The following is a 27,196-nucleotide window of genomic DNA, read 5'->3' as shown; positions in this document are numbered from 1 at the left end:
TCTTACACTGATTAAAATGTTGAAGGAAGTTATTTTGTCTGCCTTAGTGTTTATAGATAGAAAATTCTATAGTCACCAAGTCTTTTAAAGATATCTTTAGCAATTACTTCAACACATTTTATTGGGCTTTTGCCAATTGCATGATAATAGTATATTAGAGATTTATTATTATTACTATCGTTATCATTATAATTTATTTTAGAGCTGTTTGCTTTATAGTCTTTTAGTAACGTCTTTTTAGAGTAAACTGTAAACAGAAAAAGTTCACTCTGCAACGTGAATATACTTTAATGTGATGTAGCGCTGGTACAAATGCAAAGGGTGATTTTAGAGGGAGTGCTAGAGGTATTGCAGGCTACCCAGGTGTCCACCTCAACCCGGGCTGGCTCAGCAGGTCTCTGTGATCATGGCCTGCCCACGGGCCTGCCTGTGGCATAGGAGGGAGGTGTCTGTCTGTCTCGGCAGCTCCCCTTCTTGATAACCAGCGAAGAGTCAGGGGTATGTTGGAAGGTGACAACCTTTGGCGTGTGGCCAAAGAAACATGAACTTATGTAGAATGACCAACTAAATACATATTGTGGAGTATGACCTGAATGAGATGTGTAAAAGATGTCAAAGCCTAGACAAGTTGCCCTGGACATAATTTATAGCTAGTGCAGAGGAAAAGAGGATTTATGTTGTTCGAAAATAAGTGCCTGTGGTGTCACATGAAACATGTTTTATTAGGAATACTAGATTATAGTTATCTAGAAATGAAAACATCGTGCATATTGTAAAAATAGCTGTCAAAACTCACTGTTGCCCTGTGATGATGGGTTCCATCCCTGAGTGCTGAAGTTCTGATTAGTTTTCATTCCTTAGCAAAGCATGAGAGCAATAATGTTGGCTGTTTATAATCTCTTATTATTATCCAGGCACAAATATTCCTTTCCAAACATCAACTCAATGAAATATGCTCCAGGGGTGTGACTCTCTACACATTCTTCGTGAAGAGTTTCAGTTGGCTTCAAACTGGCATTCTGATTGCAAAGTTTGTTAGATCAAACCCAAAATGTCATTTACCATTATTTTGAGGGATTTAAAGACCTTTGAAAGAAAACTGAAAAAAATACCACATTTACTATTGCTACTGTTTAAAGGGCCAATAAGAAAACAACAGCCATGTGCAAGGTTTGATACCACTTTTGCACTGCCATGAACTATAGGGGAATAAGTTATCGATGCTGCAAAAGACTGCTACAGTAGCTAGTCTCTCTTTTTAATGATGTCCAGTGCTTTAGTTTCTTACCTTTTGGGGGGGAAGGTTGCCAAATGCTATACACTCCATTAATATAACATACTGGATAAACAGAAAATAAAGGTAGTACTAAATAGTGGTGAGGAAAATACGGAAGTAAAATTGAATCAAAAATAAAAATTATGTATTGTAGCTATGAGCAAATCCTGTGAATTCAGAAAAGATACACGCAAGTTTGTTAAGGAGGCAGGTGTGCTTTAGAGAAAAACAGCTTGGCTTGGAGTAGGGGCGAGGGGAAGGATTTGCCTGTGGCTTGCGGGGCTGACTCCCCACCAGATGCTGGGCCGCTGACAGGAGCAGAAGCAGTGGGCACACACTGAAACGCAGGAGGCCCCCTCGGAACACCAGGAAAAACTTTTTCACTGTGAGGGTGGCTGAGAATTGGCACAGGTTGCCCAGAGAGGCTGTGGAGTCTCCATCCTTGGAGATGCTCAAAGCCGTCTGGACACAGACCTGGGCAACTGGCTCTAGGTGGCCCTGCTTGAGCAGGGGCGTTGGACCAGATGGCCTCCAGAGGTCCTTTCCCACCTCAGCCCTGCAGTGATTCAGTGGTGCATTCCTTCTCCATACAAACACCACCAGAGAGCCGGCGCTTGCCCGTTGGCTGCAGGTGTGTCCTGCCAGCCAGGAGTGCTGGCAGCGGTCACTAGCCTGGGCTACCCCGGTGCCATTGAGGCGCTCTCCACGCCTTGGCGAGGCGTGGGGGCCACCCCTCCCACGGCCTTCTCCCCGTTTTCAGCGTCCCCCTCGGCCCCCGGCCGGCCCAGCGCTCCCCTCCCGCCTCCTGCCGCGCTGGGGCCACCCGTCGGCCCAGCGGGGACCGGGCGGGGAGGAACAAAGTTTGCGGGCGGTGCCTGCGGGACGGCCCGCCGCTATCGGCCGGCGCCGCTTCCCGATCCTCCCTCCGGCGCGGTCGGTATTTACAGTCCCGCCGGCGAGGCTCGCACGACGGGAGCCGTCCCCCCCGCCCCGGTGACTTACGCCGCCGGCTGACGGCTCACCCCGCTGATAGGCGGCCCCGTGCTGGCTGCGGCTGCCCGCCCCGCCGTGAGCAGCGGAGCCGGCGGAGGCAGCGGGGCAGAGCGGGGCAGAGCCGGGCAGAGCCGGGCAGAGCGGGGCTCCGCGGCGCGCAGCCCGCCCAGCGCTCCTCGCCGCCCTCAGCCCCCCGCGGCACAGAGCGCCCGCGGACCGGCTCCGCGCCGCTCCGCCGCCGCCGCCGCTGCCGCCGCCGCTGCTGCCCCTGCCCCGCCCCGCCCCGCGCCGCTCCGCACCGCCCGCCGCCAAGACGCCGCGCTTCTTGTACCGCGCCAAAGGCGGGTGCCGCTCGGCCAAGATGGGCCGGCAGACGGCGGCCGGCGGGCGCAGCATGCAGCGGTCGCAGAGCCGGAGCAGCCTCTCCGCCTCCTTCGAGGCGCTGGCGGTCTACTTCCCCTGCATGAACTCCCTGGAGGAGGAGGACGGAGGTGAGGGGCCGTGGCGGGCCGGGGCCGGGGCCGGGGCGGGCGGCGGCAGGTGTGCGCGGGGAGGGGCCCCCGGCCGCGGTCCCGCGGGGGGCTCTGGGTCGCTCCCGGGGATGGGGCGGGCACGCAGCGGCAGCCCGCCGGGAAGGGCCGGGGGTCGGGCGCCCCTGGCCCCGGCCCCGGCCCCGGCCCCGTCCCGGCAGGCGGGCGGGCGGCGGTGCGGGGCGCGGAGCGCGGTGCGGGGCGCGGAGCTCGGTGCGGGGACGCGGCTCCCGGAGAGTTACTTGTGTTGAGAGAGGGGTTGGTGACACAGTGCTTGTAACTGGAGAATGAGGTGTGATTTAAAAGATGATGCTTATCATCACATTGGAAATGAAGTTATTAGCTGAGTTTCAGTTATGTTGAAAAAAATGGGGTAGAGGGGCTTTCCATTTTCTGCTCATTCGTAAGGAAAACAAACCACGCTTCCTCACGGGTGGTTTTCTGACACTACATGGGCTTGCTCAGGTATCCTTTGTCTGTTACTACAACACAATTTACAAAGAACGCCAGATTTGAACAATTAAATACTGGCCCTGTTTAACTTTTTCTGAGGAACAGCAGGGTAGGTAGGAGGCTATGCGTACAAGTAGACCTTGCAGGTCTCACTCACAGTTAATCTCTACTCATAAAAGTAAGTCCAACCAGTAAAGCACCTGTGTAATTTCCATATAATTTGTTGCAGGCCCAGAACTTTACATAACAAAGAAGAGAAATGCAATGGATTTTCTGTATAACTGTGGCCAAAAAAAAAAAAGAAAACAACAAAACCTAAGCTAGCTATCAAAAAACCTGAAAAATAAAAAGTTCCAGTTACTGTTCAGAATGTTTGTAACAAATGTACATATACAGTTGAGCATGGCACCAAACCCTACCCAGGACAGAACTTGTGTTTCATGAATTTGTTTTAAAAATACTGGTTTCGTGAAGAAAATAATCTGATGTGTTTAAATATGTTTACAGATAGAATGAACTGATGGTCTTCCCAGTGTTTATCAGAACTAATTCAAGATTTTTAATTTCATTAAGATTAATGGAGCATATTGCACCTTCAATCGATTTGAGCAATGTCAAATTAAGATATCAGTATTTGTACAATGCCGCTAGACAAACATGTATTAGCTGTGTATGTGCACCATTCATAATCTGTATTTAAAATATCTGCATATGCATGTATCACCTTCCACATCTCAGGCCGAGAGTTCAGCGGCAAATGTTTGTCCCCAGTCTTCACACGTCTTGATTTATCTTTCCGTGTGCAACAGCCCCTTTTCTCCAAAGCACCTTTCCTTGTCTGATGCGAATGCCGAGGTGTGGGCCCTCGCCTTTCCTCTGGACCCTGCTCTGGGGCTGGCCAGGTTGCCCCTTTCCATAGAAAGGGAGCTGCTCGCTGCAGCGAAATGTGCTGTCCTTCAGTACTCTCATCTGCTCCCTGCCCTGAACAATGAAGTGAACTGCAAAATATTGCCAGTACACTGCAGGGTAGGCTTCAGAGGGCATTTTTAATCTTGTGATGGGCTACTAAACACTATGGCTGAAAAAACACATTTTTAAAACACTGGAAATATCATAAATTATGCTAAACATGCTTAGGTATTCTTTAAAGATTTTTTTTCTCTATCATTCCAGAATAGTTGTCTTTTCAGTCCTGATTATTAGTTACAGTGATTGCATTAATCCTGTTCAAAATCAGAGTATTGATTTGTTTTGTTCTGGTCTGTTTTCTTTACTTTTCCAGGAAACACTTAACTTATTCCTCATTTGAGATCTGTGTAGGTTTAAAACTGTTCACTGGTTCAAATAAATATGAACTATATGGAAGTCAGTAGGGGAATATCTGTTAATTTAAGGGTAATTGTAATGATTTATTTAGTTGGTGCTGGCAAGTTACTTAAACAGAAGTATTAAAAGAAGGTATACAAATTTTTTTACATGTTGTGTTGATTTACATTATCTGGTTCTATTTAGAAGTAGGCTACATTTGAAAATGCATTTCATGTAATTCCAATGAAAAAGGAGAGCTATAATTGCTATGCAGTTTTTATGGAGCTGAGTTTCCACTACCTGAGATTTCAGACATACCAGGTTACAGAGGGAGTGACAGGCATGACAGCTAAACTCTTCTCCGAAGTGCACTCACTGAGATTATAAAGAAAAAAACACAATCGGGTTTTTTTGATGGCAAGTCACCTCTGCACTCAAATTAGAATTTGTTGTCTTCTGAGTGCTTCTATGCAATTATATTTAGGTACCACCAGTGCCCTTAAGTGGGTGTGGTACATGCACTCCCATGTTCATGTACTTAATGCCCTTTTACAGTTTAATCTGAAAAAGATAGGTGTTAAACCCACTTCATAAGTTCTCCATCCTCAAGATGTAGTTATTTCTGTGTATGACGGATAGATTAAAAAAGATAACCTGCTAGGAGTGCTTTTACATTTCCTACTCAATCACATTTTTAATACAAGTAGAAAATCTGACCTGTTGAGACATTTATTTGTGATACTCCCTTGAAGACTTTTGTTGATTAACTGCTGAAATGAATACACTGGCCCATAGGTATATCTTTGGGTGTGAAAGGATATGAGTAATGGTCAAGTTCAGAAGTAACTGAAGAGTAAGTAACTCAATACACTGTATTAATAAAAATAATTGGAGAAACCATTTTTGAACATGATGATTGAGAAGATCCATTTGAGCGTCAGTTGATTAAAGAAGGAGATTTCTTAAGCCCTGACATCCAAGCTGTAATGTACTGAACAAGCGGGTTGTGGAAAGGCTGCAGTTTTCCACTTGGCAGCCATGAACTTGCCATGGGCAGGCCTGAACTTGCCATGGTCAGCCAGGTTTACAGCCCAGGGAACTGATATTCACTCTCGCGTTTCCTACTTGCTGATCAGTTTCATGAATCCTTCAAGTTTATTCACATTTTTTATTTTTAAAGGAGTTTATTATTTGTAGCCATGTCTAGTAAAAGGTATGGAAAAATCAGTTTTTTCATCATCAGCTTACTTCTGATGTGTGCATGTGCACATACAGAACTAACATTTCGTATGGTACCAGAGCAAATTACATATGTTATCAAAGTATCAAGGTTATTAAGGGTGTCTTTTGCATTTTTTGTTATATTCATTGATAATAAAGTGCATGGCCTGCATTGTAAAGTGAGACTCGGCATCAAGTGATGCTTGGAACACATTTAAATTACATGGAAGTTGTTGAAGAGAGATGTGGGGTGCAGAGGGCAAATCAGTACCTGTCTGAATTCCAGCCACTCTTGAAGCATCCCAAGCCTCACATTTTGTCTGACATCCTAGCTTTGTTGAAATCAAAGGAAATTTTGTCGTTGAATTCAAAGGACTAATGTAAATGTGTGTGACATCCTTTTAGATGTCTCTGTAGTCATAGTGCAAAATTTCATGCACATAATATAAAGTAGTGGATTTGAGTTTACTAAACTTTCCTGTGGACAACTGGAAAATGTGCTAGAGCAAGTGAATTCCTATGTACAAGAAGGTTCCTGGAGAAGAATTACAGTTATCCAACATGCACTGAGGAAAGAAGAGAGAGGCTCAGATCGCATGTGGTCACTAGAAAGCCCACATCTATTTTTATGAGTGGGACTGTTAACTTGGTGCTTCCTCAAATTACACTGCGTGTATTGTTTGCTGTAATAAATTTGCACTACAGTTTCCTTTTTATACTCTATTTACATTCACTTCTGATTTGCATTTACACTGAGGTGTTGATATAAACTGTTAAATAACAGGTTGCCAGGAGTGCAGCTATGGAACTGCTAGTCATGGCAAGATCTGCGTGCAGAACTATGCCTGCCAAAAGGGAGTGTATTTCAATTTAATGGCTTCTTTTGCCAAAGTTTTTGGGTGGTAGCGAAGCTATGAGATTCAAGGGGAAAGTCAAATGCTTTGCAGGTGCTGAAGACAATTCAAGAGATAATTTATGATAATTTAAGACATAAATTAATTCAGAAAGAACTGGAAAGCATCTTGGTCTCCTAGTATGTCAGAAAAACAAAAGGCAATTGAAAAAAAAAAAGACACAGAATGTTCTTCAGCCCAAGACAATCATGCCAAAAATAGCAAGATTTAGTTGTGTTAGTTGAGGAGAAGATACATTACAGTTTTGCATATTGATGTCTACCGAAAGAAGTATCTGAGCGTTGCTGCAGGAGTTCAGCAGGAATAGAAGCACATTATACGCTCCTGTCACCTGGCTGATAACTATCTGGGAGACTTGCTCGAGGGGTTGTTCGATCCCACATAGGTATCAGCAGGAGTGTTGCCATTGATGCTAGTGAGTGAAGGACTGGGACTTATTTAAATATATGCTGAACTGCTCAGTTGAGCACTGTTATGGCTTCAGTGGCATTTCTCACCGATTAATCATTTGCTCATTGGTAGAGCTGGAATAAAGCTCAGCAGTTCCTGGATTCTGTTCCTGTGGTTAGGCCGCCAGATCACACTGTCCCTCTGGAGGTCCCAGTAGACAATAACAAGCAGACAATAATTTAACCAGAAATAGAAAATGGGGGAAGTAGTAACAATAAATTCATTAACAAAGTAATTATTAAAGTGAAGAAAATCCTGCACATGAAGTGGTTGTGCTTTAAAGTTGTCCTCTTAAAAAGAATAAAGTAATAGTGGGAGTATCAGGCAATGAAGAAAATGAGAATAACTACATCTTCTTGGGGGAATTGGCCTACTTTTTGGCCTTGGTGGTAAAGATGACCTTGTGTACGTGGAATGTTCATAGGCAGAGCCAAGGTGGAATTTGAAAGAAGGGTATACAGCCCTGTGGCAGGGTATCCACTGTAAAGGATGAAGCTTTAAAGACCTTGGCTTGATTGATGCTAACAAGCCAGAGATTGTCTGCTGCGCATCTCCTGCAACAGTGGGGTGGCTCATCTGTGAGGATTTTTGTCCACATTTTAGAGGATAAAAATCACTTGGAATAGGGAATAATAATCATTCCATACAGAATCTTTATGACATTTAAGTTTGTGGTCGATAATTTTTTGTGTTTGCTGCTCAGGCACTGCTCAGGGGCTGAGCTGAGTCAGGCTTTCCGTCAGTGTGGTGGGGCTGGGTCTCTCCCACTTTGGCAGCTCCTCGGGCAGACTCCAGGGTGGAGGCAGTACAGAAGGCATTTCCAGCAATTTGCATCTCTCTTTCCAGTCCCAAGTGTTTTTACCAATCACACTCAGGTACTATACTGATGAAGTAGATGTAGATGCCAAGATGGGTAAGACCTTTTAAAAAAGAAGCATAGAAAAAGTTATACTGATGAAGTAAAGAGTGTGACTGGGAACGTATTCTGGGAAACATCTGTAAAATCAACAGAAAAGTAGAAGAGACTGTACATTCAAAGTACAACATACTTCAACCTGACTATATGATGGAAATGCCCAACAGAGTTTTAAAGCTGTATTTCTCTTATATTTGTTGTATTTCTCTTCTGAGCTGCTAGTTACACTGCAGCATGTACCTGAATAGCTAACAGATAACTCAGGTATGGCTGTATAGCAAGCAATGAAGCTACAGTGTATGACAGGTTTCACCTCTGGTGGTACCTTTATGTAGGTGGTACCTACATAAACCTGAAAGAAACCTGTCTCACATATATCTACGTGATTGTCATTTTGTCATTTTTCAATGGCATGATCAATAGCACAGTCAGAGTAGCAGCATGCTGTGTTGCCGTTGTTTCAATTGGAGAGGTAAATGTTTAACAGGAGTAGTTTGAAAATGGGGCATTACAGTGTGAAATTTGATCAGAGTTTTGGGAACTGTGGTTATTTAAATAATGATATTTGCATAGTATCATTACTCATCTTAAGACAAAGCTGGGAGGAAGAACTGTTTCTAATTTGTGTAATCTCAGTAGCCATCCAACTACTTGGCACCGTCTATCTCATTAAGCCCTAATAGAGGGTGTTGAATTGTTTCAACATGCTACATCATTCAAAAATGCTGCACAGATCCATCTGATAGTGTATATAATGACCCTAGCTATACTAAAAATAATCAAGTTTGGGTTAAAGAATGGTGTTACTGTCATTATTACATATTTAGAAAGTATCTCTCAATTCATAAAATACGAAAATAAAAGCAATTCTAAGCTCCTCAGTATACACACTCTTCACTGTTTCAGAAGTTTTAATCTGCTCTTGGCACTGCATGGGATAATTGTTATTAATAAGTGCACAAGAATGCTATGCATCCAGAAAATTGAATGGACGTGTAAACACAAAAACATTAGCACTCAAAAATGCAGTGATGGTTTCTTTTTACTTAAGATGGTCATCCTTTGTCATTGGAGAAATCACAGACTGGGTTTAAAGATTTCTTGTGGTGAAGATGTGCACCTATTTAGTGATTCCTTATGTAAATGGTATATAAAATTAGAATGTAATTCCACAAAATTGCTTGCTCTATTTTTTCAGGATTTTAATAGCTTGGGGATGAGACTGATTTCCCACTGCTTTGCACTTTTTGTAGTCATGTAGATTGCTGTACAGGATGTACAAAGTGGATATAAAATGCTACCATTCTGTTTTGACACATGCACAAAATATGCACAGTCAGACCTATTACATTTGCATGCTAAGAACACCTATCTGTGTGGCGATCGTAACTAGTCCGAATGAGGGTTCCTGAAAAACTGTTCATTCAGATCACTTGGCACGTGGGACATACAGCTGTGGGCTGCAGAGCCGCGTGTTTCTTCATTGTCATATCTCTCTGTTCAGTTTTACAGCAATCCTACGAGGCTTTTGGCAGGTGCATCCTCTGTCCACTTTTAGGAAACCGATGGTCTTATCAGTAACAGAAACAGAGACTTCTGCAGAAGTGCTGGAAGGGCCTGAGTGGCTGGGTGCAGTTGTGTTCCTGATTCACATCTCACTGTCAGGAGTTGTATATTTCTAAAGTAATTGGCTAACGTATTAATTCTGCATTTGATGTCTGCTATTTTTATATTGCATCAGAACAAAACTTTTTTTTAATCCCATATTTGAGCCACTTAATGTACAACAGTGTTTTTGAAAGTTAGATTCAAACCTTTATGGATCTTGGTTAGACTGGCTGGCCAAGGGGTTGTTTACTAGCTCAGTAAATCTCAGTATAGCAGCTGACCTGGAAATACATCTTACACAAATTTGAAGAAAACATTCCTTCTTGGCACTGCAGTCATACATTTGAAAAAAAATAGCATAAACGTAATAGAGATGTCTTGCTCTCGCTTGGGCCAAATAGGAGATTAAAAAATACAAAAAATAGTTTATTTACTTATGGTGTATTACAATCAAAATCTGTAGTCAACATCTGTAAAACAAAGGATCCAACCAGAATTGTGCGTAGCCAGTTTGTAGTTACACAGTGAGAGCCAAGTAACCGAAAGGGAAGTGGAAATCACCTCTCATCCTTACAGGTACGGTTATTTAGTTTTGATTCCCTGGGGTGGCTCCCAGTGCGTTGGCTGTCTGTTATCAGGGTAAATTCTTTGTCAAGGCAGTGGCCAAGCAGGAAACCTCTGTGCTGTGGTTGCATATATACTTAACTGGGATTTCCAAGGAGTGTTACATGGCACAGGTATTGAAAACAAGTTCTAAGCTGTCAGAGATGGCCATTTGTCCTTTTTATTTGTAGCATGTTCAATAGTGATTCTGAAAAATAATACAGGGGATGCAGGAATTTCAGGAACTTTAAGTAATTATCATGTATGTGGAAAACCAGCTCTTGTTAACAACTCAGGCTTGTAAAAATGTTTCAAAAACTTTTGGGATCACAAGTGTTGAGGAGCTTAAACTGATGGATGCCCCACGCAGACAAAAGCGATTTCTATTGTCTGATGCTCTTAAGAATTTGCTGAAGAGTCAGTTAGGACTGAAGAATGGACATCAGCACAGCAGTGAAATTAAAGTGGCAGAATACAACTTTAAACACATTAAAAAGTGGGAGAGAATAAGGAGCAGGTGCCTGCCTTAAACCACAGCATTGCTCGGGGGCAGCGTGTGGTAAACTGACTTCACATCATGCAGCCACAACAAGCCGGCGGGATCTTTTCCAGATTGAACGTACAACCAGCCTTGCCGTGAAAGGCAAATGAAATACAGACAAAGGATGCTGCAGTCTGGCCAAAGCTTTATATCCCAGTAACAACCGAGATTTGTGATGGCTGCCTCAGATCCTGTATATGGGAATTCATCAAGAATGGGACCTGAAAGCTTCATACCAGTCTTTGACCAGAAGCTCAAGCAACAGTTTTGAAGTTGACTATTTCATTCAGTTCTCTCTTTCTTTCACTTTTTCTTAGGTGCCGTCTTAATTAACTTTAATCTTAATTAACCATGCTTCCAGAATGGCCAGAGGAAAGAGAGAGGAGGAAACACAAAGGCACAGGACAGAAGTGAAGAAGTATTTCTTGACTGAAAATTAAAAACTAATGAGGCCTCCCAAGAAGTTTGAAAATGCATAGTGCAAACTGAGGCTGTCAGTCCAGGCTCTCTCAGACTTTCCAAACCTGGCTGCTCCCATACTGCAGAGCTTCCCTACTGAAGGCAGCTCTGCTTTTGGGCTACCAGGGCAGGCCATCCCCATCCCAGTTGGAATTTCTCAGTGTTTTACATTCAGATATCCATAGGAGCAGGAACTGGAATACACGTCTTCCCTTCTTCCTTACCAGTGCAAAGTAAGGGAGAGCGCCTGGCTACAGTTTCTCCCTGGCCCTGCAAATGCTCTTTGGGCTTCATAAATGCTTACGGCGTGTGCTGTGAAAAAAAACTTCATCAGAAGGGCTGTAACAGGATGCTTCCGAAGCTGGTGGTTAGCACTGGCCTCTGAGAATGGTGAGGTGCGCTCAAAGCTTCTCAAACTGAGGTGACAGTGGAACCTGGATTTCCCAAAGCCTGCTTAAATTAGTGGATCCTAATCCGTGGCTGCTGCTTGGGGTCTGTGGGTGACACAAGGAAAGAAACAACTCAGCAGTTCCCAGTGGTGCTTCAACAAGAGCTAAATGCCTCATTCAATGTGGCCAAAACCTGGGCTGTTCCAGACACAGAATTGTGCAGCTGCAAGGGAATTTGAGACCTACCCTTTTTCTTAGGTAGGATCAAATGTCTCGTGATTTTTATCTAACCTGTTCTTAACATGCCCTGAGCAGATCTCTAGATACATGAAGAGCTTTACTCTTGAAAAATGGTCACTTACAGGCAGCTAACTTCTGAGTTCAAATGAAAATACTGAAGCAGTTTTTATGCAGCTTTTTTGGTGAGGTGCGGAGGGCAGAGGAGAGGCACTTCAAGCACTTGAGTGTGTTTCTGAAGCCACAGCTGCTCCGTACTCAGTACAAGTCCTACCAAGGGCTCACGTACCACCTGGGACTGGCATAGCCAGCCTGCCTCTGCCTGCGCCAGCCACGTCCTCTCTCTGTGCCTGGTGGTGAGCAGTTGTTGGAAGCTCTTGCCGAGAGTGAGCTGAGAGCTCTCACTTCTCCCCACCGGAGGCAGATTTCATCTGGCTAGATCCCAGATCACAGAAAGTAATCTGTTGCATTCACTGCAGTTTTCGCCTTGTCCTCATCTGATATTGAAGATCATATCAGTAGTTTTGCCCCCCTAATTTGCAAGTGATTTGCACTCCAAGTTGTGGGAACAAATAATTCCATGTGTAATTTAGAAAATGTGGCCTGTGGAGTCTATTTGCAGTAACCATATTAGTTAAATTACCAGTGTGATTAACTGTAAGAATGAATGTGCTTTCGTAAATGCCAAAGCAATTATTTCTGGTAATTTATTCCACTCCTTACAATATGGCTGCAAGAATCTGAACTAGTGTTTTTCAGATAATATATTCCATATTTTGTGATGGGGACTTGAGAGAAATTTCTTCTTTCTAGGGCAATTAGATTATACTAATTTGGAGAACATTTTCAATGTTCTTTATTAGAGTTTAGTAAATTGTGAGTAGAATGATTTTCAGTGTAGGTGGTCAGCAACATACTTAGCAACAAAGTACACTGCTAAACTCTCTTGTTTCCCCATCCTTTGATTTGGTAGGATTAAAAACAGCATGCATGAGGTGAGTGTATATGTATATATACTTTATTATTATAAAACTAACCCCCACTTTTACAGTGGCACCACTTACGTGTTTAATTATGTTAGTGTCAGATGCACTCCCAAGTTATTAATCTAGCTAGAGATTAGCATCACCTCAGTTGGGTTCATTCAATGTATGTTTGTTTTCACAAATGTTTTTGGGAAATGATCTGTCTTAAAAGAAAAAGAACAACTTTAAAACATGTTGTTGGTTTGTTCCTTTTGGGCTGGGTCCAGTACAGAATGCAGCCACAGAAGTAGCTGAATTAGCACAACAGAGGAGGTTTTAATTTCTAGGCAGGAATGAAGGAAAACAGTTCGGATTTACTAGAGTGGTAAGACCGTCAAGCAGATCTTCTACCAGCTACAGCTTGGAAGTATGGCACCAAAGGCTATTTCTTTGAGTTGAGTAACTACTTTGCATTTTCATTGCTGCTTGCAACCTTTTAAGTATTTTAATGCTGAATTTATGAAACACAAATTATGGATTATGTAAATACTGTCTTTGCTTTTAAATTGTTTGAGGAATTGTGGGATTATTTTTGATTTATTACATTTTTCCAGGGACCAATGTATTGCTAGTATTGTGGGCAATCAAGTGTAGGTATTTCTCATGTATATTACTACATACTAGTTTAGCCAAGCTTAATCTGAAGGAACATTCATCTCTAAAGCTGTGTCTCAGGAGTCATGCCTGTGATCTGGGTCTTAATTCTGTACTTCTATTCCAAATTGCCATTTTGCTGTTAAAATCTTCAATTCTTATTTCAAGAAGCATCAACATCATGATTAGGAGTCTTACTGCTGAAAGGTCAGATCTTTCTCTTTTGAGACCATCAGAGAGCTTAGCCTGTTTCTGTTGAAAACTAGAAAACAGTTATTCACATAGCCTCCTTTCAACCCTCCTTAAATTCAGTGGTAAGGTCAAAATAATTACTGTTTACCACCCGTATTTATACAAAAGTTGGATATACTATGCATGCCTAACTTTCATGCTGTATCAAAGTTGTATCTTCTTGGCTGATGGCCTGTCTTCATGTGAACCAGAAGGCTTACTTCAGTTAAAATGAATGCGGGAAAGTAAAACTGCTTAAGAATAAGATTCAGAGGGATGCTAAGAACAGCTACACATATGCCTCTATGAAGACTTGAATGGCAGTTGCACCAGTTGTGCCTTGATTTCTCAGTAAATTGATGTGCAACAGATGTGTTGATTTTTTTCTGTGAACATTCTGCTAGAGTGAAGGCATACAGACATAATTCTAATTCAGAAAAAAATCTGCCTTACTAATTAATAAAAGTTACTGTATACTCCTTCACATATCACATATTCAAACACATATTTGTCCCAAACCCCAAAATCTTTGAAAGATATGATATGAAGAGATTGGGGCATCATGCAAGATGGAGATGTTCTGTTAAATTTGCATGAGAGAATTCATGTTTGCAACAATGAACCGAGAATGACCACCATTCAACAAGGCTGAACAAAAATGAATGCTTACTAATCAAAAGAGTTCTTACAATGGAAGAGTAATATCCTGTAACAATACTTGAATGAAAAGAGCATGGGGCTTCAGGAGTTGTGTGCCTTTCACATGTAACTGTGACGCAGTGTACCTTTTCTACAAAACCATAGCACAATTTTTTCCTGGCAGTTTTGTGGGAATATTTATTTGATATGAGTAATTGGATTTTAGAACAACTCTGGACCAGTGTTGGAAGCCAGCTGCCAGCTTTCATTAGTTTAATATAAATAATAAAACCAGCAGACACTTGGAACAGTACAACCCAATAGAAATGAAATCGTTGACTTCTGCCCTTCATTCTTCATATGTCATGTTAGCCTTGTATCTTTTTAATTTGTATTTATTGCACCAGATATTGATGAGCATTTTCAGAAGTAGTTTTGATGTAGTAAAAAAATTCTTTCACTCTGTTGGGTACTAAATTCATGAAGTTCATGAACTTCTAGAGGACAATTATTACTTCTGTTATTTTTATATGCTGATTAAAAGTTATGGTCTTACAGAATGTGTAGAAGGCTTGTAATAAGCAATACGATTGAAGCACTCATGATACTGCTATAGAAATGTCTCACGACTGCTAAATATTGAAAAAATTTAGCACGACTGCTAAATATTGCCCTTTTTTGGCAAGGGGCCAGTGGATTTTAAGGTGTTTTGGGTGTCTATTTCCCACTTCACTAAAATTCCTGTGTTCTTTATTTGACCTAATATCCCTCCTGACTTGAGGGCCTGGGAGACTTCAACCCACACTGCAACCTGTAGGACAGAGTGACACTGAGTGTGGACATTGAAATTGATGCCCCTCTCCTATTCCCTGTCTGAGGGTGCAGGTCCTCTTACTCTAAGCCAGGCCCTGTGCTCACACGTTCTCCTCGGGGTGTGAGAGTCCTTATCACAGGACAATCTCCTCCTTTGCTCATTTCCCTTCTGAGATCCCTAGAGCTTCACCAACCCCACAGGTCCAGCAGTTCTTCTGACCTCTGGTACACGATGAGCCAGAGAAGGTGTAAAGGGTAGCAGAGGCTACAAACAACTGCAGAAGAGGGCGAGTCCCTAGATATCCTAGGATATTGGATATTACTCTACCCTCACTGTATCAACATTTAAGAATTCTGATATTATTTGGTGTCGTGTACATGTAGAGTTATTGTTCTTTTATAATGTTATCAGTATATCACACATCACTGTGCTGAAGTCAGGGGGGTATTGAACAGATAAAAGAAATTGGAATACAGAATTCCCTTCCCCATCGCAGGGAACAGCATTTAAAATCAGAAAATGACATGGAGTGACTGTCTTATTCATGACAAAACCCCTGAAGCTTCATTCCTACTCATTTCTTTCTTCTCTTTTTTTTTTTGGGGGGGGGGTTTCAGTGGTGCTTTCAATATATCTTCCAGCTGAGGTCTTGATCAAAATTCCTACACTAAAATGCTACTATACTGAGTTCTGAGTATTTTTTCCCTTGTCTGATACCCAGCTATCTGTCACTTTACTGTTTTTACAACTAAAATTAAACTATGCAAGCAGATACAAAAATTGTTACTCTTGGAGGTCATAATAAAGTTTCATATTGTGCATAAAAGTCAATACTGTATTTTTTAGATATAAAGTTAAAGCAGCTAGTGAAATGAGACGAGCATGAATAGAGAAGAAAGAATGGGAAGGGTTCTTGATTTGTTGTTTACTATCTTCACTAATGGATATCTGTAACTTGATTTAGCAGATAATGACCAAATGTTTCTAAATCAAATAATTCATCTGAATTAGAACATTCCTCAGACACTGCAGGTTTTGACATAATGGTAACATTTTAATTGAATTCCTAAGAGGGATGTATTCATCCAGAGAAAACACATTTTAAACACACTAGACTATGGATGGACAGTTGATGTCCATCGTCCACTAGATGATGGACAGTTACCTCCGTGGGCAGACTTGTGTTGTGCATATGCTGTCTGCCCCTGGCAAGCAGGCAGTGACAGAACTAAGGTCCTGTAAAAGAGATTTAAGACGCTGCTTGCCTATTATTAAAAAAATGGTAGTTTTTAAATGGAAGTTTTGGTACAGGTCATTAATTTCTGGCTTCGAGTGTTTCTGCCACGTGGAGTAGTGGTGTGCTGCCCGCAGCAATGCCCTGCAGGGCTGCCCAGCTGCGACAGTGCGGTGCAATGGGGGCTTCTCTTCTGTCTCCACAGAAGCAGGGGGCAAGAAGCTGCGGAGCACCGTCCAGAGGAGCACTGAGACAGGGCTGGCTGTGGAGATGAGGAACTGGATGACCCGTCAGGCCAGCCGGGAGTCGACGGATGGGAGCATGAACAGCTACAGCTCTGAGGGAAAGTAAGCAGCAGTGGTAACTGTGGTGACCTGACTTTTCTCCATGAAGCTGGTAGTTAGACAAAAGTGCAGTGAGCGCTGTACGTCCTGTTCAGTCAGAATTCCCTTCACAAGCTAGTGTCATTGATGGACCAAGCCTAAGTCTTCCCCTGTGACTGAAAGAGTCTCCCATTGTTGGCGCAGGAAGGATGAGGATCATTTCTGCCGTGCCGTGAGAAAGGCACCTGGTGGGTCGGAGCATCAGCACGCAGCGTGGCAGGAGGGGAAGCAGGGGCAGTGCACTGGGTAAAACACAGAAAAGGACAGGTTCTCTTCTGAAAACTCCTCGCATACGTCCGTGCTTTGCAGAGCAAAGCATTTCCAGAGCATTTCCAGGTGTCAATCACTGGGCTTAAGAGTTTTTCCAAGATTCTGCTAATTAATCCTGAAGAAATGATCTGGGCAGAAGTATGAGACTGTCATGTATCATGCGTTTCATAAAAGCCCAATTTAAAGCCTTCTGAGTGGTATATCCAAGACGTTGCCCAGAAAAATCTTAATGTGGATAGATTTATTAGTGGTATTCACAGCACTGGATGATACACCTATACTGGACAATGTATCTTACACGTCCAAGTTGATGCACTATGTGCACTTGAGGTGCACATTTATTTATGGCTGGTCATTACAAATCTCATTAGTTCTTGTTGCCCTGTAGTGGGTCACAGATAATTTATGGCAAGAATTTGAATTTTAAGTTACTTTGGTCATTTGCCACAATGGATTTCAATTCCATTATTGAATAGATGTCATTCTCAACATTTTTAGCAAAATGTTTATAATGAATGCTGATTTTAAAAGGTGATTTTAAAAATAGTGGCCAGTATTCAGTCTAATGTAATAATTTCACTGGATACATTTGACATTCAGCCATTGAGTTCACTTTGACTGAGAAACATGAGCAATTTTACCTTCATGTAACTAAATCACTGGTAAGGGCATGTATTAGTATCTTATTGAACTGGTCTCATATGAATACTACAATAATTAACAGTGGTCTTTAATATATTGGGAAAAGAGAACATGATGCAAAAATATTAGTGTGGAAATTAGACTTAGGATTAGTGCTTCCTTCACCTGTTTGTTTATATGCTGGAGGCTGAATTGCTGCTTGCTGAACACTGTAAAGTTTTGAAAATTACAGTAATTGTTTTGTAATCTTATCAGTGTAAATAAGTTCCTTGTGAGCAGTAGTACCAAAAACATAAACACTAAATGCAAAACATCTAGAAAACAAAAAAGGGCAAATTCAAGTGTATTTATTTTTTGGTTTTTTTAAATATTATTTTTTAGTTTGATTTTCCCTGGTGTGAGGTTGGCTGCAGACAGCCAGTTCAGTGATTTTCTGGATGGACTTGGTCCTGCCCAGCTTGTAGGACGACAGACTTTGGCAACACCATCAATGGGTAAGAATTTATGTCCTGTAGATACGATATAATCTACTGGGTCTGGTAATTAGAACATAGAAATTATCTAGATTCTAAGTCGTAGATGTGGATTTCCCATGTGGTTTTGAACAACTCGGTTAAGACCAAAACTATAACCTCATCCAAAGTTGAACATAATTGTGGATGCTCATCAAGACATAAAAGTAGAAACGTGCTTTGAAAAATTCAGTCTTTTCTCTTCTTCAGTTTTCCATCTTTAAAATATGGCTAATGAGACCAATCCTTTCTCTGAATCACTTGGGTAGTATTGAATAAAAATGGGAATTTAGGTGAAAACTGTTTGTTATTATTGTGCTTACAGACTTTTTTATATGCACAAGTTACCTTTTCATACCTTGTCTTAAACTAGATGCATGGTGAAGAGGTTTCAAGCAGTTTTACAGAGCTGCTTTGTACTAATTCCTTTGCTGCCTTTTTGAAATATGAAATTCTTAACACAAGAAAAAGAATTTAATTTGAAGTGATAGGGGCATGGGAAATGGGAGACAAGATGTTATTGCAGGGTTTTTTAATTGTTTACTAACATAAATAGCAGTGTAGAGGATAAGTATTAAATTAGCTAGTAGTGTTAAAATCCAGATCATACTTATTGGTGGAATGCAGACAATACAAGTCATCATGTATTCATCCTAGAAATTCCTTTGCTTTTCATACATTTAGGTATTTCTGAATTACAATGCCAGGATTTCTTTTTGTTGTCTAGGAGATATCCAGGTGGGAATGATGGACAAGAAAGGACAACTGGAAGTAGAAATAATCCGAGCCCGTGGCCTTGTTGTAAAACCAGGTTCAAAGACACTGCCAGGTAAGGAAGAAAAATCTTAGCAACAAGAATAGAGTTCTGCCAAAAAAATCCAACAAACCCCCAACTTCTGAGGCTTTACTGTTCAACTTAGCAAATTCACGTATCAGTAGATTACAGTATTGTACACCAACATGCATAATGTATTGAAATGGTGTACAAAAAATCAACCCTACTTCAGGAGGAAAAAAAAACCCCAGACTGGTGTCTGGGCTACTAGAAGACACAAAACTATTTTAGTAATAGCAAACATATCGTTGGTTATGGGGTAGGAAGGAAGGTATATACTGAAGATGTGATATAGGAATCTTAGGGATGAAGAGGGAATCAACAAGAGGTGTGGAATAGGTACCTACTCAAAAACTAGACCAGTATTTGATACTTACTCCTTATTTTTATTCTGATGTCCTATAACACTATGTGAAAAGGACAATATAATGATATTTTTAGCAAGCTCTTCTGCCTAAATAGAAATTGTGTCAGAGTCTTTTCTTCACTGATTTTCACCTTGTAGATAATTTTAAATTATTAACAATTTGGAGCATTGATCCAAATCTCACCAAAGTCAATGCAAGTCATTCATTTACTTAACAGGCCTATTTTGCATACTGTACAGTATAGGGATACTATATATAGGAATATTGGATTTTTCCAGGTCAAAATCTGAATTGTTTCATGGCAAAAGAGACGTATAAAAAGAAGTGAAGAAAAAATTATACCTGGGAGAAAAGTAAAGAAAATGCATGGATGCTTTGCATGTGAATAAATGTTAATATTGTGTGTGGAGATTTGTTCATATAAGTTATATATTCAGTAAAAGGCAGATTTTATCATATGGTGATAGAACAGTGCATCTGTTATACAAAAAATCTGGACTTCTCCTTTACTTATTGTTCTTTATTTCCTTTCTTCTAAGCACCATATGTAAAGGTGTATCTATTAGAAAATGGAGTCTGCATAGCCAAAAAGAAAACAAAGGTAGCAAGAAAAACGCTGGAACCACTTTATCAGCAACTTCTATCATTTGAAGAAAGTCCCCAAGGAAAAGTTTTACAGGTAATTTGTATCAATATTCTTCTGAATCTGAAAATGACACCCTGTACAGTTTTCACCGAATGAGTTTCAAACTTCTGTTCATGCTTCATTTGGCAAGTTCTGCTATTTCAAATACTTGTTGAGCAGATAAATACTACAGTAACAACTGTTGATGCAAGTAGAAAGTGCTGAGCAAAAGTTAGTTGTAGATTATTTTGCCTCTACTATATGTACGGGCTCCTTCTCTCACTGGGCTTTCTTTAGTATCATGGATAACTGCTCTGTTACTGCCCAGGTCATTTCTGTCACTGCATCATGATTAGTATATACAGAACTAAACTATGTCAGCAGTCAAATATTTCATTCCTTACTGTAAGTAAATAAGCAGAGACATTTGACGAATCAGATTGAAGCTCTCATCATTTTTGCTGAAATTTTTCTATTTTCTTGTATTTTCTTTGCTAACAGATAATTGTTTGGGGAGACTATGGACGTATGGATCACAAATCCTTTATGGGAGTGGCACAGATACTTTTAGATGAACTGGACCTGTCCAACATGGTGATTGGGTGGTTCAAACTCTTCCCTCCTTCTTCCCTAGTAGACCCAACTTTAGCTCCTCTCACTAGAAGAGCTTCCCAATCATCTCTTGAAAGTTCAACAGGACCTTCGTATGCTCGCTCATAGCAGCTGTGAAACTGTTGTCATAGCAACCAGCGTTACAAAAAAAATAAAATTACAGGTCGCAAACCCTGGTAACACTGCATGCTTAATGTTGTGTCTTCTGAGCCTGTTTCTAGGGCTGCAACGCGATCCTGTGTTCTCAAGGAAGTTGCACACATTGTGCCCTACGGAAGGCCCTCAGGTGAAGGACTGAAGTCATGAAGAACTGATAGGTTTGGAGTTCAGGGACACTCAGTTTTGGTCCAGTCTGAAGCCATGGACTAAACTAAAAGAATCAATCTGTTTCATGCAACAAAAGTCCTTTTCAATGGCATATCTGTTTTGTTGCTCCCGTTTCTTTATTTATCTGCCCTCCCCTCCTAAAGCTTGGTTATGCCACAGAAATGGAGTTACCCTCCCATGAAGCCATGTTACGAGTCAGTGGATTAGCAGACCTTGAAAGAAGAATGTAAGGATGCTGGAAAAGTCAACTGTCGTTTGAAACAGTTGCTTGAGATCCGAAAACTCTTCATACTGAAAAAGTTCAAGACTTAAAAGTGGCGGGCTTCATACCTCCAGCTATAGATACAGTGAAACCCCAGATGTGATGGACTCTCTGAAAAATAAAATTCTGTGGATATACTGTACTGTATGAAATTAAAGAAACTTTTTTGCATGGACACAGATTTAGCTGAACACTTAAATTATTTTCTTGGGGCTGCAACTTGCAAAAAAAAAAGAATAAATCAGCCATTTTCAACAATTTATATTATTTTTAAAAATAAATTTCACTAGTGCATGGTTTTAAAGGGAAGAGAATGCAACAGGGTGATACAAAGACACACCACGTTTATCATTCTTTAAACCAGTCATGGTCTGTATTTTTGCAGACGTATATTAAAAATAAAAAATAATTTCTAGCAAATATTTAAAATTCTGTTTATGTGACAAGAAATAAGTGTAATATATTAAATTTATTTAAATGTAAAAGGTACAAGCCTTGTAAAGTTCAACATAATGTGCAAATTGTACACTTCTTTTACCTCCTCCTTTCTCTATCTCTCCTCCCAATCGCCCTTCTTCCTTTTGCTCTTTTTCCCCCTCTACCTCCCAGGATGATCATCATATTCTAAAATGGCTACCTTTTGACTTATTACTCTCTTACGCCCCATATTTGGTTCAGGGTTGCAGATTGTTCTGCATTTCTGAATTATTTGAGAAAAATATTGTTTAAGAACTTACTTTTTTTCAAGCATGTTGAAAAGGATTTTGCAACATGGCTTGGGAGTACATTAATGTAATTCAGCATGTATTTGATAAAGAAGATATTTGAACTTTTTGCAATTTATTGTACAGTGCATGGTAACTTATTTTCATTTTTTCTCACCTTCAAATTGAATTCTACAGCAAAATACTGGAATCATGTGGCCATTGTAAGATGTCTTCAGTAAATTTGTTTTCAGCACCAGCATCTTTCATTCAAAGGTTGAACTATCATTTCTTGAAGGTTTTTGGAAAGAGGAAAAATTAAGTACCTGGTTGATTTTTAGGAAATAAATTTAAACCCTTTTATTTGCACTAAACCAAATTAATTGCTACATTTCTGAGATTACAAAAGCAACAAAGGTTACTAACTCATACAGTTCTGCTGTAAAGTTCAATTTTCATAAACTACATTTGTGTTGCAAAAGACATAATTAGGTAATATCAGTCTGGAAAATATCAGTCTTTGGTTCGTAAAATAGCCTTAAAGAAAGCTTATCAGTACCACTCCGACAGCTATTTGACACCATTACCAGAACCCTCACTGCAGTCAATGGATCTTCAAAACCCTGGTTTTTGTAGCAGACAGTAACTACCGTTGGGTGGTGCTGCAAGTTCAAGCTTCTCATTAAATTACATTATTTAAAGGGAATGTAACTGGCTAACATTTAATAACAAAATGTCCTTTTTTTCTGGGTCTTTGTATGCCTTTAATACCTATTTAAGGTTTAATATTGAAACCTTGCAATAATTTTTGAAATACACATTACATTTACCTTTAAGGCCACACAGAATTATTCTGATTTTATTTGAAAATCTATTAAAGTTACCCATTAAGAAATTGTACATGCCTCATAAGAGGGCAAAAGTAATAACAGTATCACTTAAAATGCCTTTTACTTTGTGCAATATCATATAAATCAAGATTGTGTCTTGTCTTCAGAGTTTATATAATGGATTATTGTTAAGTTAATGGACAAACTGGTAAAATTATATTTATTGAAATAATTTAGACATCTGTCTACCAGCAGCAAATAAATACTACTAATATGCAGTCTACAGTATCCCCTAGGATATTAAAGAAAAATACATAACCATTTTCCTGATACTGTGAGATGTGCTCACACATTCTTGTATGCATAGTCCTATATAAATTATTTCAAATTTTAAAATCAAGGACATGACGCATGGAAGGTTTGTACATACTTGTCATTATGCAGTATTTATTTTAAAAAAATTAATGTATTTTTTTTAATTTTCACACGTCTGCAACTCTACTTATGGTTTAGTCATGTAAATAGCACTATTCCAGTGATCACTGATGTCTTGTACATAGTACGTTTTAAAAAGTTAAAAGGAATTACAGTTGGGGGAAAGAAAAAATGGCAGATTAGGCCTGTAATGAACACCAACTAATGTAAATCAAACTCATTCTGGTGATGGTATTTAACACTTTAAATAAAACATTTTCTTTACAGAACATGTGTGCAGCGCTTTGTTGCTTTTCTCTGAGATGGTCAGCAGCATCCTTTAGCGGGTTTGTGGCAAACAGCACATGCAGCTGATGAATAAGCAAGCTTTTCTTCTTGTAGCAGCACTGCAAATGAAATACCGTTTGTAAAGTAACACGGTCACTGCCAGAGGTTTTTGGACCGCGTGTGCACACAGGCGGGGGAGCAGGGGGAGGCTGGGGCCGCCTCTCCCCCAGCCAGGCGTCGGGCTCTGTGCTCCGGCCATGCTCCTGCTCTCACATGCCAAAACGGGGGCACGGCTCCAGGGCTAGAGCTGGCTCTAAGCTGCCAACCCTGGCTGTGAGGACGTGTTCAGAGTTTGGTGTAACCGGCACACTACATGTGCTGGGACTGTGAGGTGCTACTGCATGGCGTGGAACGGCCGTGCCGCCCAGTTAGAATTCCAGCATTTGAAATGGGTGGCCATGCTCCAAGTGGCTGTTGGGGATGGTTGTGGAGCGAACTCCTGTCCCAGGCCCCACAGCCCCAGGTGTGTCGGGAGGGCACTGCCCGGCCTCCCCAAAACAACGCCAGTGCTGTTCCCTGCCCAGGTACAGTTCCTGCCACTGCTTAACTCACTAGGAAAGCTGTGCCCTTAGATTTTCAGCTGTTGAACTATAATGTTAAACAGGTTGAACTGTAAAAAGAGTAAGTTTGTCAGCTTCCACCCTATCCCTAGATACCACCTAATATTAGCTGCCTTTTTTTTTATGAGCAGGGCACAAATGAGGACAGAGTACCCAGCCAGCCGTGGTAGCTGCTGGAGCTTGTGCAGCATCTGCAGCAGGGAGCAGGCAGTGGTCCAACACCCCTACGGCTATGGGATGGGGATGGGGATGGAGGCTTTTCTCTCTGCCTGACTCCTCAGAGGCAGCATCAGCACAGGCAGTGGCGACGGGGCAAAACTCAAGCGATGCCACTAAGTCGGATACCTATGCCTTGGAAATTTACTGAAGACTGAGAGGCTGGCTGGCAGTTTGAACAGGAAAAATCTGTGCATTTGATCCCAGATATAAGGTGAAAGAAAAGCACTGCAGTACTGTCAGGAGATAAAATCTCCAAGAAAGCAAGTGTATTTTGGGCAGACCGCTGGTGGGAACTGTGAGGAAGGAAACTCCAACTGTTTGTTGTACTGCATCTGAAGGTGGAATGCTGGGGAACCAGACCCAAGCTTCTGGCGTGTTGAACTCCTAACGTCCCAGCAGGTTGCTCTTCTCCTCTGCTAAGAGCCTTGCTGTTGCAAGGTGACAGGGCAGGCAGGTACCTGGGTCGGAGCCGGGCTGTGATGGCGGGTGAGGCTGCCCCGTGCCCTGGAGTGCATCATCTTCAGCCCTGCGGTGGGGTGGGCAGCAGGGCAGCAACCCCCCTCCTGCCACAGCTGAACACACCAGAGCTCGTCTGCCTTTGGCACTTTAGAGAAATAAATGCAATTACACTCGGCAAGTGCTTGAGAAGGCGTGCTGGTACAGCTGTACAGGCCAAAAAAAGGCCACAATATACTACTTTTCTAAAGGGTCCTTTTCTTCTTTGAGACAGTTTCTCAAGATTGCTTGCTGTTTCCCCTCACCAACACCTTCTTGCCCACCTCCACTTAATTTCAAACAAAACAAAACTGTCGATCATTTTAATCTTAACAGCCCCACTCTACTCGACTACTAAACATTGGCTCAGATAGTTGATTCATGCTGTTATTCTGGAGTGTTTGTACCAATGAAAAGTGCAGTAAAACACTATGTCGTGGGGCTTTTCTGCTTCCATGCCTTTACTGCCAGTCTTTAAGGCTTAAGTAGTGAGATGCTCTTGCCATGATGAGGGTGAGCGTGGGGCCAACACGTGCTGGCCAACACGTGCTAGCCAGCACGCCATTGCATTCGTGTAGATTCCTGCTACTATTGAATAGCTGTTCACAACTGTATAACTAATTAAAACATAAGTGTTTTCATATAGAAGCTTAAATACCAATGCTTTAACATGACAGAAAAGTTAACAAAGCATTAGATTTCACAGCTTCCTCACAAGGTTAGGTAATGCTGTGGGGGAGTCTAGAGCAGTCCATATTTGTTTCCTCAGCTCATACCTCTGTGTAATTCTCACCTCCCTGTCACTCAGGCAGCAAAGGGCAGGCACCAGATATATAGGTCTCACAACAATCTTCCAACTGTGACTACCCTCTCTGTCCCTTCCTCGATAAATATGTACAGTGAGCTTTTACCAGGAGCAAGCAGCTATGCAAGAAAGAAGATGCACATTTTCCCAGGCAAGAATGGCCCACATTTAGGACAGATTAATGGGAGCTAGCTTTAGCTGGCAAAAAATAAAGCCGTATGCACTAAGACCAAAGACAAATTAGCTTTTGGAATTATTGGCTTAATACTTGCCTATTTTAGATGTCTTGTTTAGGATGGGATGAGTCACTCCGGGGAGATCAGATTCTCTCCCTATCTCCCCATCAACCACAGAGGCAGAAAGCGATGACTGGCTTGGGTTGAATGTCTAACTTCAGAGCAGCTGAGCTTAGGAGAAGCGGACCTAGCCTCAGCGGCCATGAATGAGAACAAAGACTCCATGGTCCTTCATTAGCAAGTCCTATCTGAACTGCCTGTATAATTATCAGGTCTGAGGGCAGCAGGCAGCCGATGACTGATGAGGGAGGAAATGGCTGGGAATTAATTTCGCAGATCTGACACATTGCTCTGTCAGGTCACTCCTCAGCCCAGCCCCAGGGAGAAAGAGAAGCAGCTATACTATTTAAACCATAGGGTATTAATGCCCCAAAATATATTTGACATGAGGTCACACAGAAAGAAAAGAGCATCGTAGATCTGCAGAAAGTGCATGACACAGGACTGAGGAAAAGTTTGTCATAAATGCCTGTCCTCTGTGACTGTTCCTGCAACCAAGAACAGTTTATTAAGTGCCTTCCAAAATGTATGTATTGCTGAACCAGTGTCGGCATGAAGATGGAATGGGTGAGTGGCACTGGATGGCATTAGCTTTATGGATGTGGAGGCTTAGGATACCTCAACAAGGTGGGAGTGGGTTCGGCACTGGTAGACTATTTCGAGGGCAAGACTTACGAGGAGCGGCTGAGGTCACTTGGCTTGTTCAGCTTGGAGAAGAGAAGGCTGAGGGGTGACCTCATGGCAGTCTACAACTTCCTCACAGGGGGCAGTGGAGGGAGAGGTGCTGATCTCCTCTCGCTGGTGACCAGTGATAGGACACAAGGAAATGGAATGAAGCTGTGTCAGGGCAAGTTAGGAAAAGGTTCTTCACTGAGAGGGTGGTCGGTCACTGCAACAGGCTCTCCAGGGAAGTGGTCATGGCACCAAGCCTGCAGAGTTCAAGGAGCGTCTGGATGATGCTCTTAGCCATACGGTTTAATTTTGGGTAGTCCTGCGAGGAGCAGGGCGTTGGACTCGATGATCCTTATTGGTCCCTTCTAACTTGAGGTATTCTACGATTCTATGATTTCTCTGGACAGCTGTTAGCAGGGCTAGTGTAAGAGCTGTTAGTCAAAGTCCTTCTGTCTAGCTGTAGTTTTGGTAAGGGAACCATCAGTGTTTTGGAGATGATATTTACAGTAAGGTGACAGCACTCACTGAAATGAAAACAAAACAAAATACCAACACTTACTAGGCCAAAACTCAGCCAGTGGG

At 41.6% G+C, this 27,196-nt stretch overlaps 1 protein-coding gene across 12 annotated transcripts in view; it reads left to right on the top strand.

Annotated features, from left to right (window-relative positions):
• Positions 1–20,853, top strand: part of RIMS2 (regulating synaptic membrane exocytosis 2) — a 494,921-nt gene extending 474,068 nt beyond the window's left edge. For 11 of the 12 annotated variants that reach the window (XM_072852067.1, XM_072852057.1, XM_072852056.1 and 8 more), the window contains 5 exons: positions 16,641–16,782; positions 18,112–18,224; positions 18,970–19,071; positions 19,985–20,124; positions 20,572–20,853. In XM_072852067.1, coding sequence (XP_072708168.1) covers positions 16,641–16,782; positions 18,112–18,224; positions 18,970–19,071; positions 19,985–20,124; positions 20,572–20,790 — 716 coding nt within the window. In that variant the 3' untranslated portion in view covers positions 20,791–20,853. Of the gene's footprint in view, positions 1–2,187; positions 2,761–16,640; positions 16,783–18,111; positions 18,225–18,969; positions 19,072–19,984; positions 20,125–20,571 lie in introns of those variants that run through there. The other variant, XM_072852066.1, reaches the window with a different exon arrangement.
• The last annotated feature ends 6,343 nt before the right edge of the window (positions 20,854–27,196 follow it).

This window comes from Ciconia boyciana, chromosome 2, assembly GCF_034638445.1.
Source record: "Ciconia boyciana chromosome 2, ASM3463844v1, whole genome shotgun sequence".
Classification (NCBI taxonomy): Eukaryota; Metazoa; Chordata; class Aves; order Ciconiiformes; family Ciconiidae; genus Ciconia; species Ciconia boyciana.
Note: the sequence above shows the minus strand (reverse complement) of the source record. Positions and strands in the feature narration are given on the sequence as shown.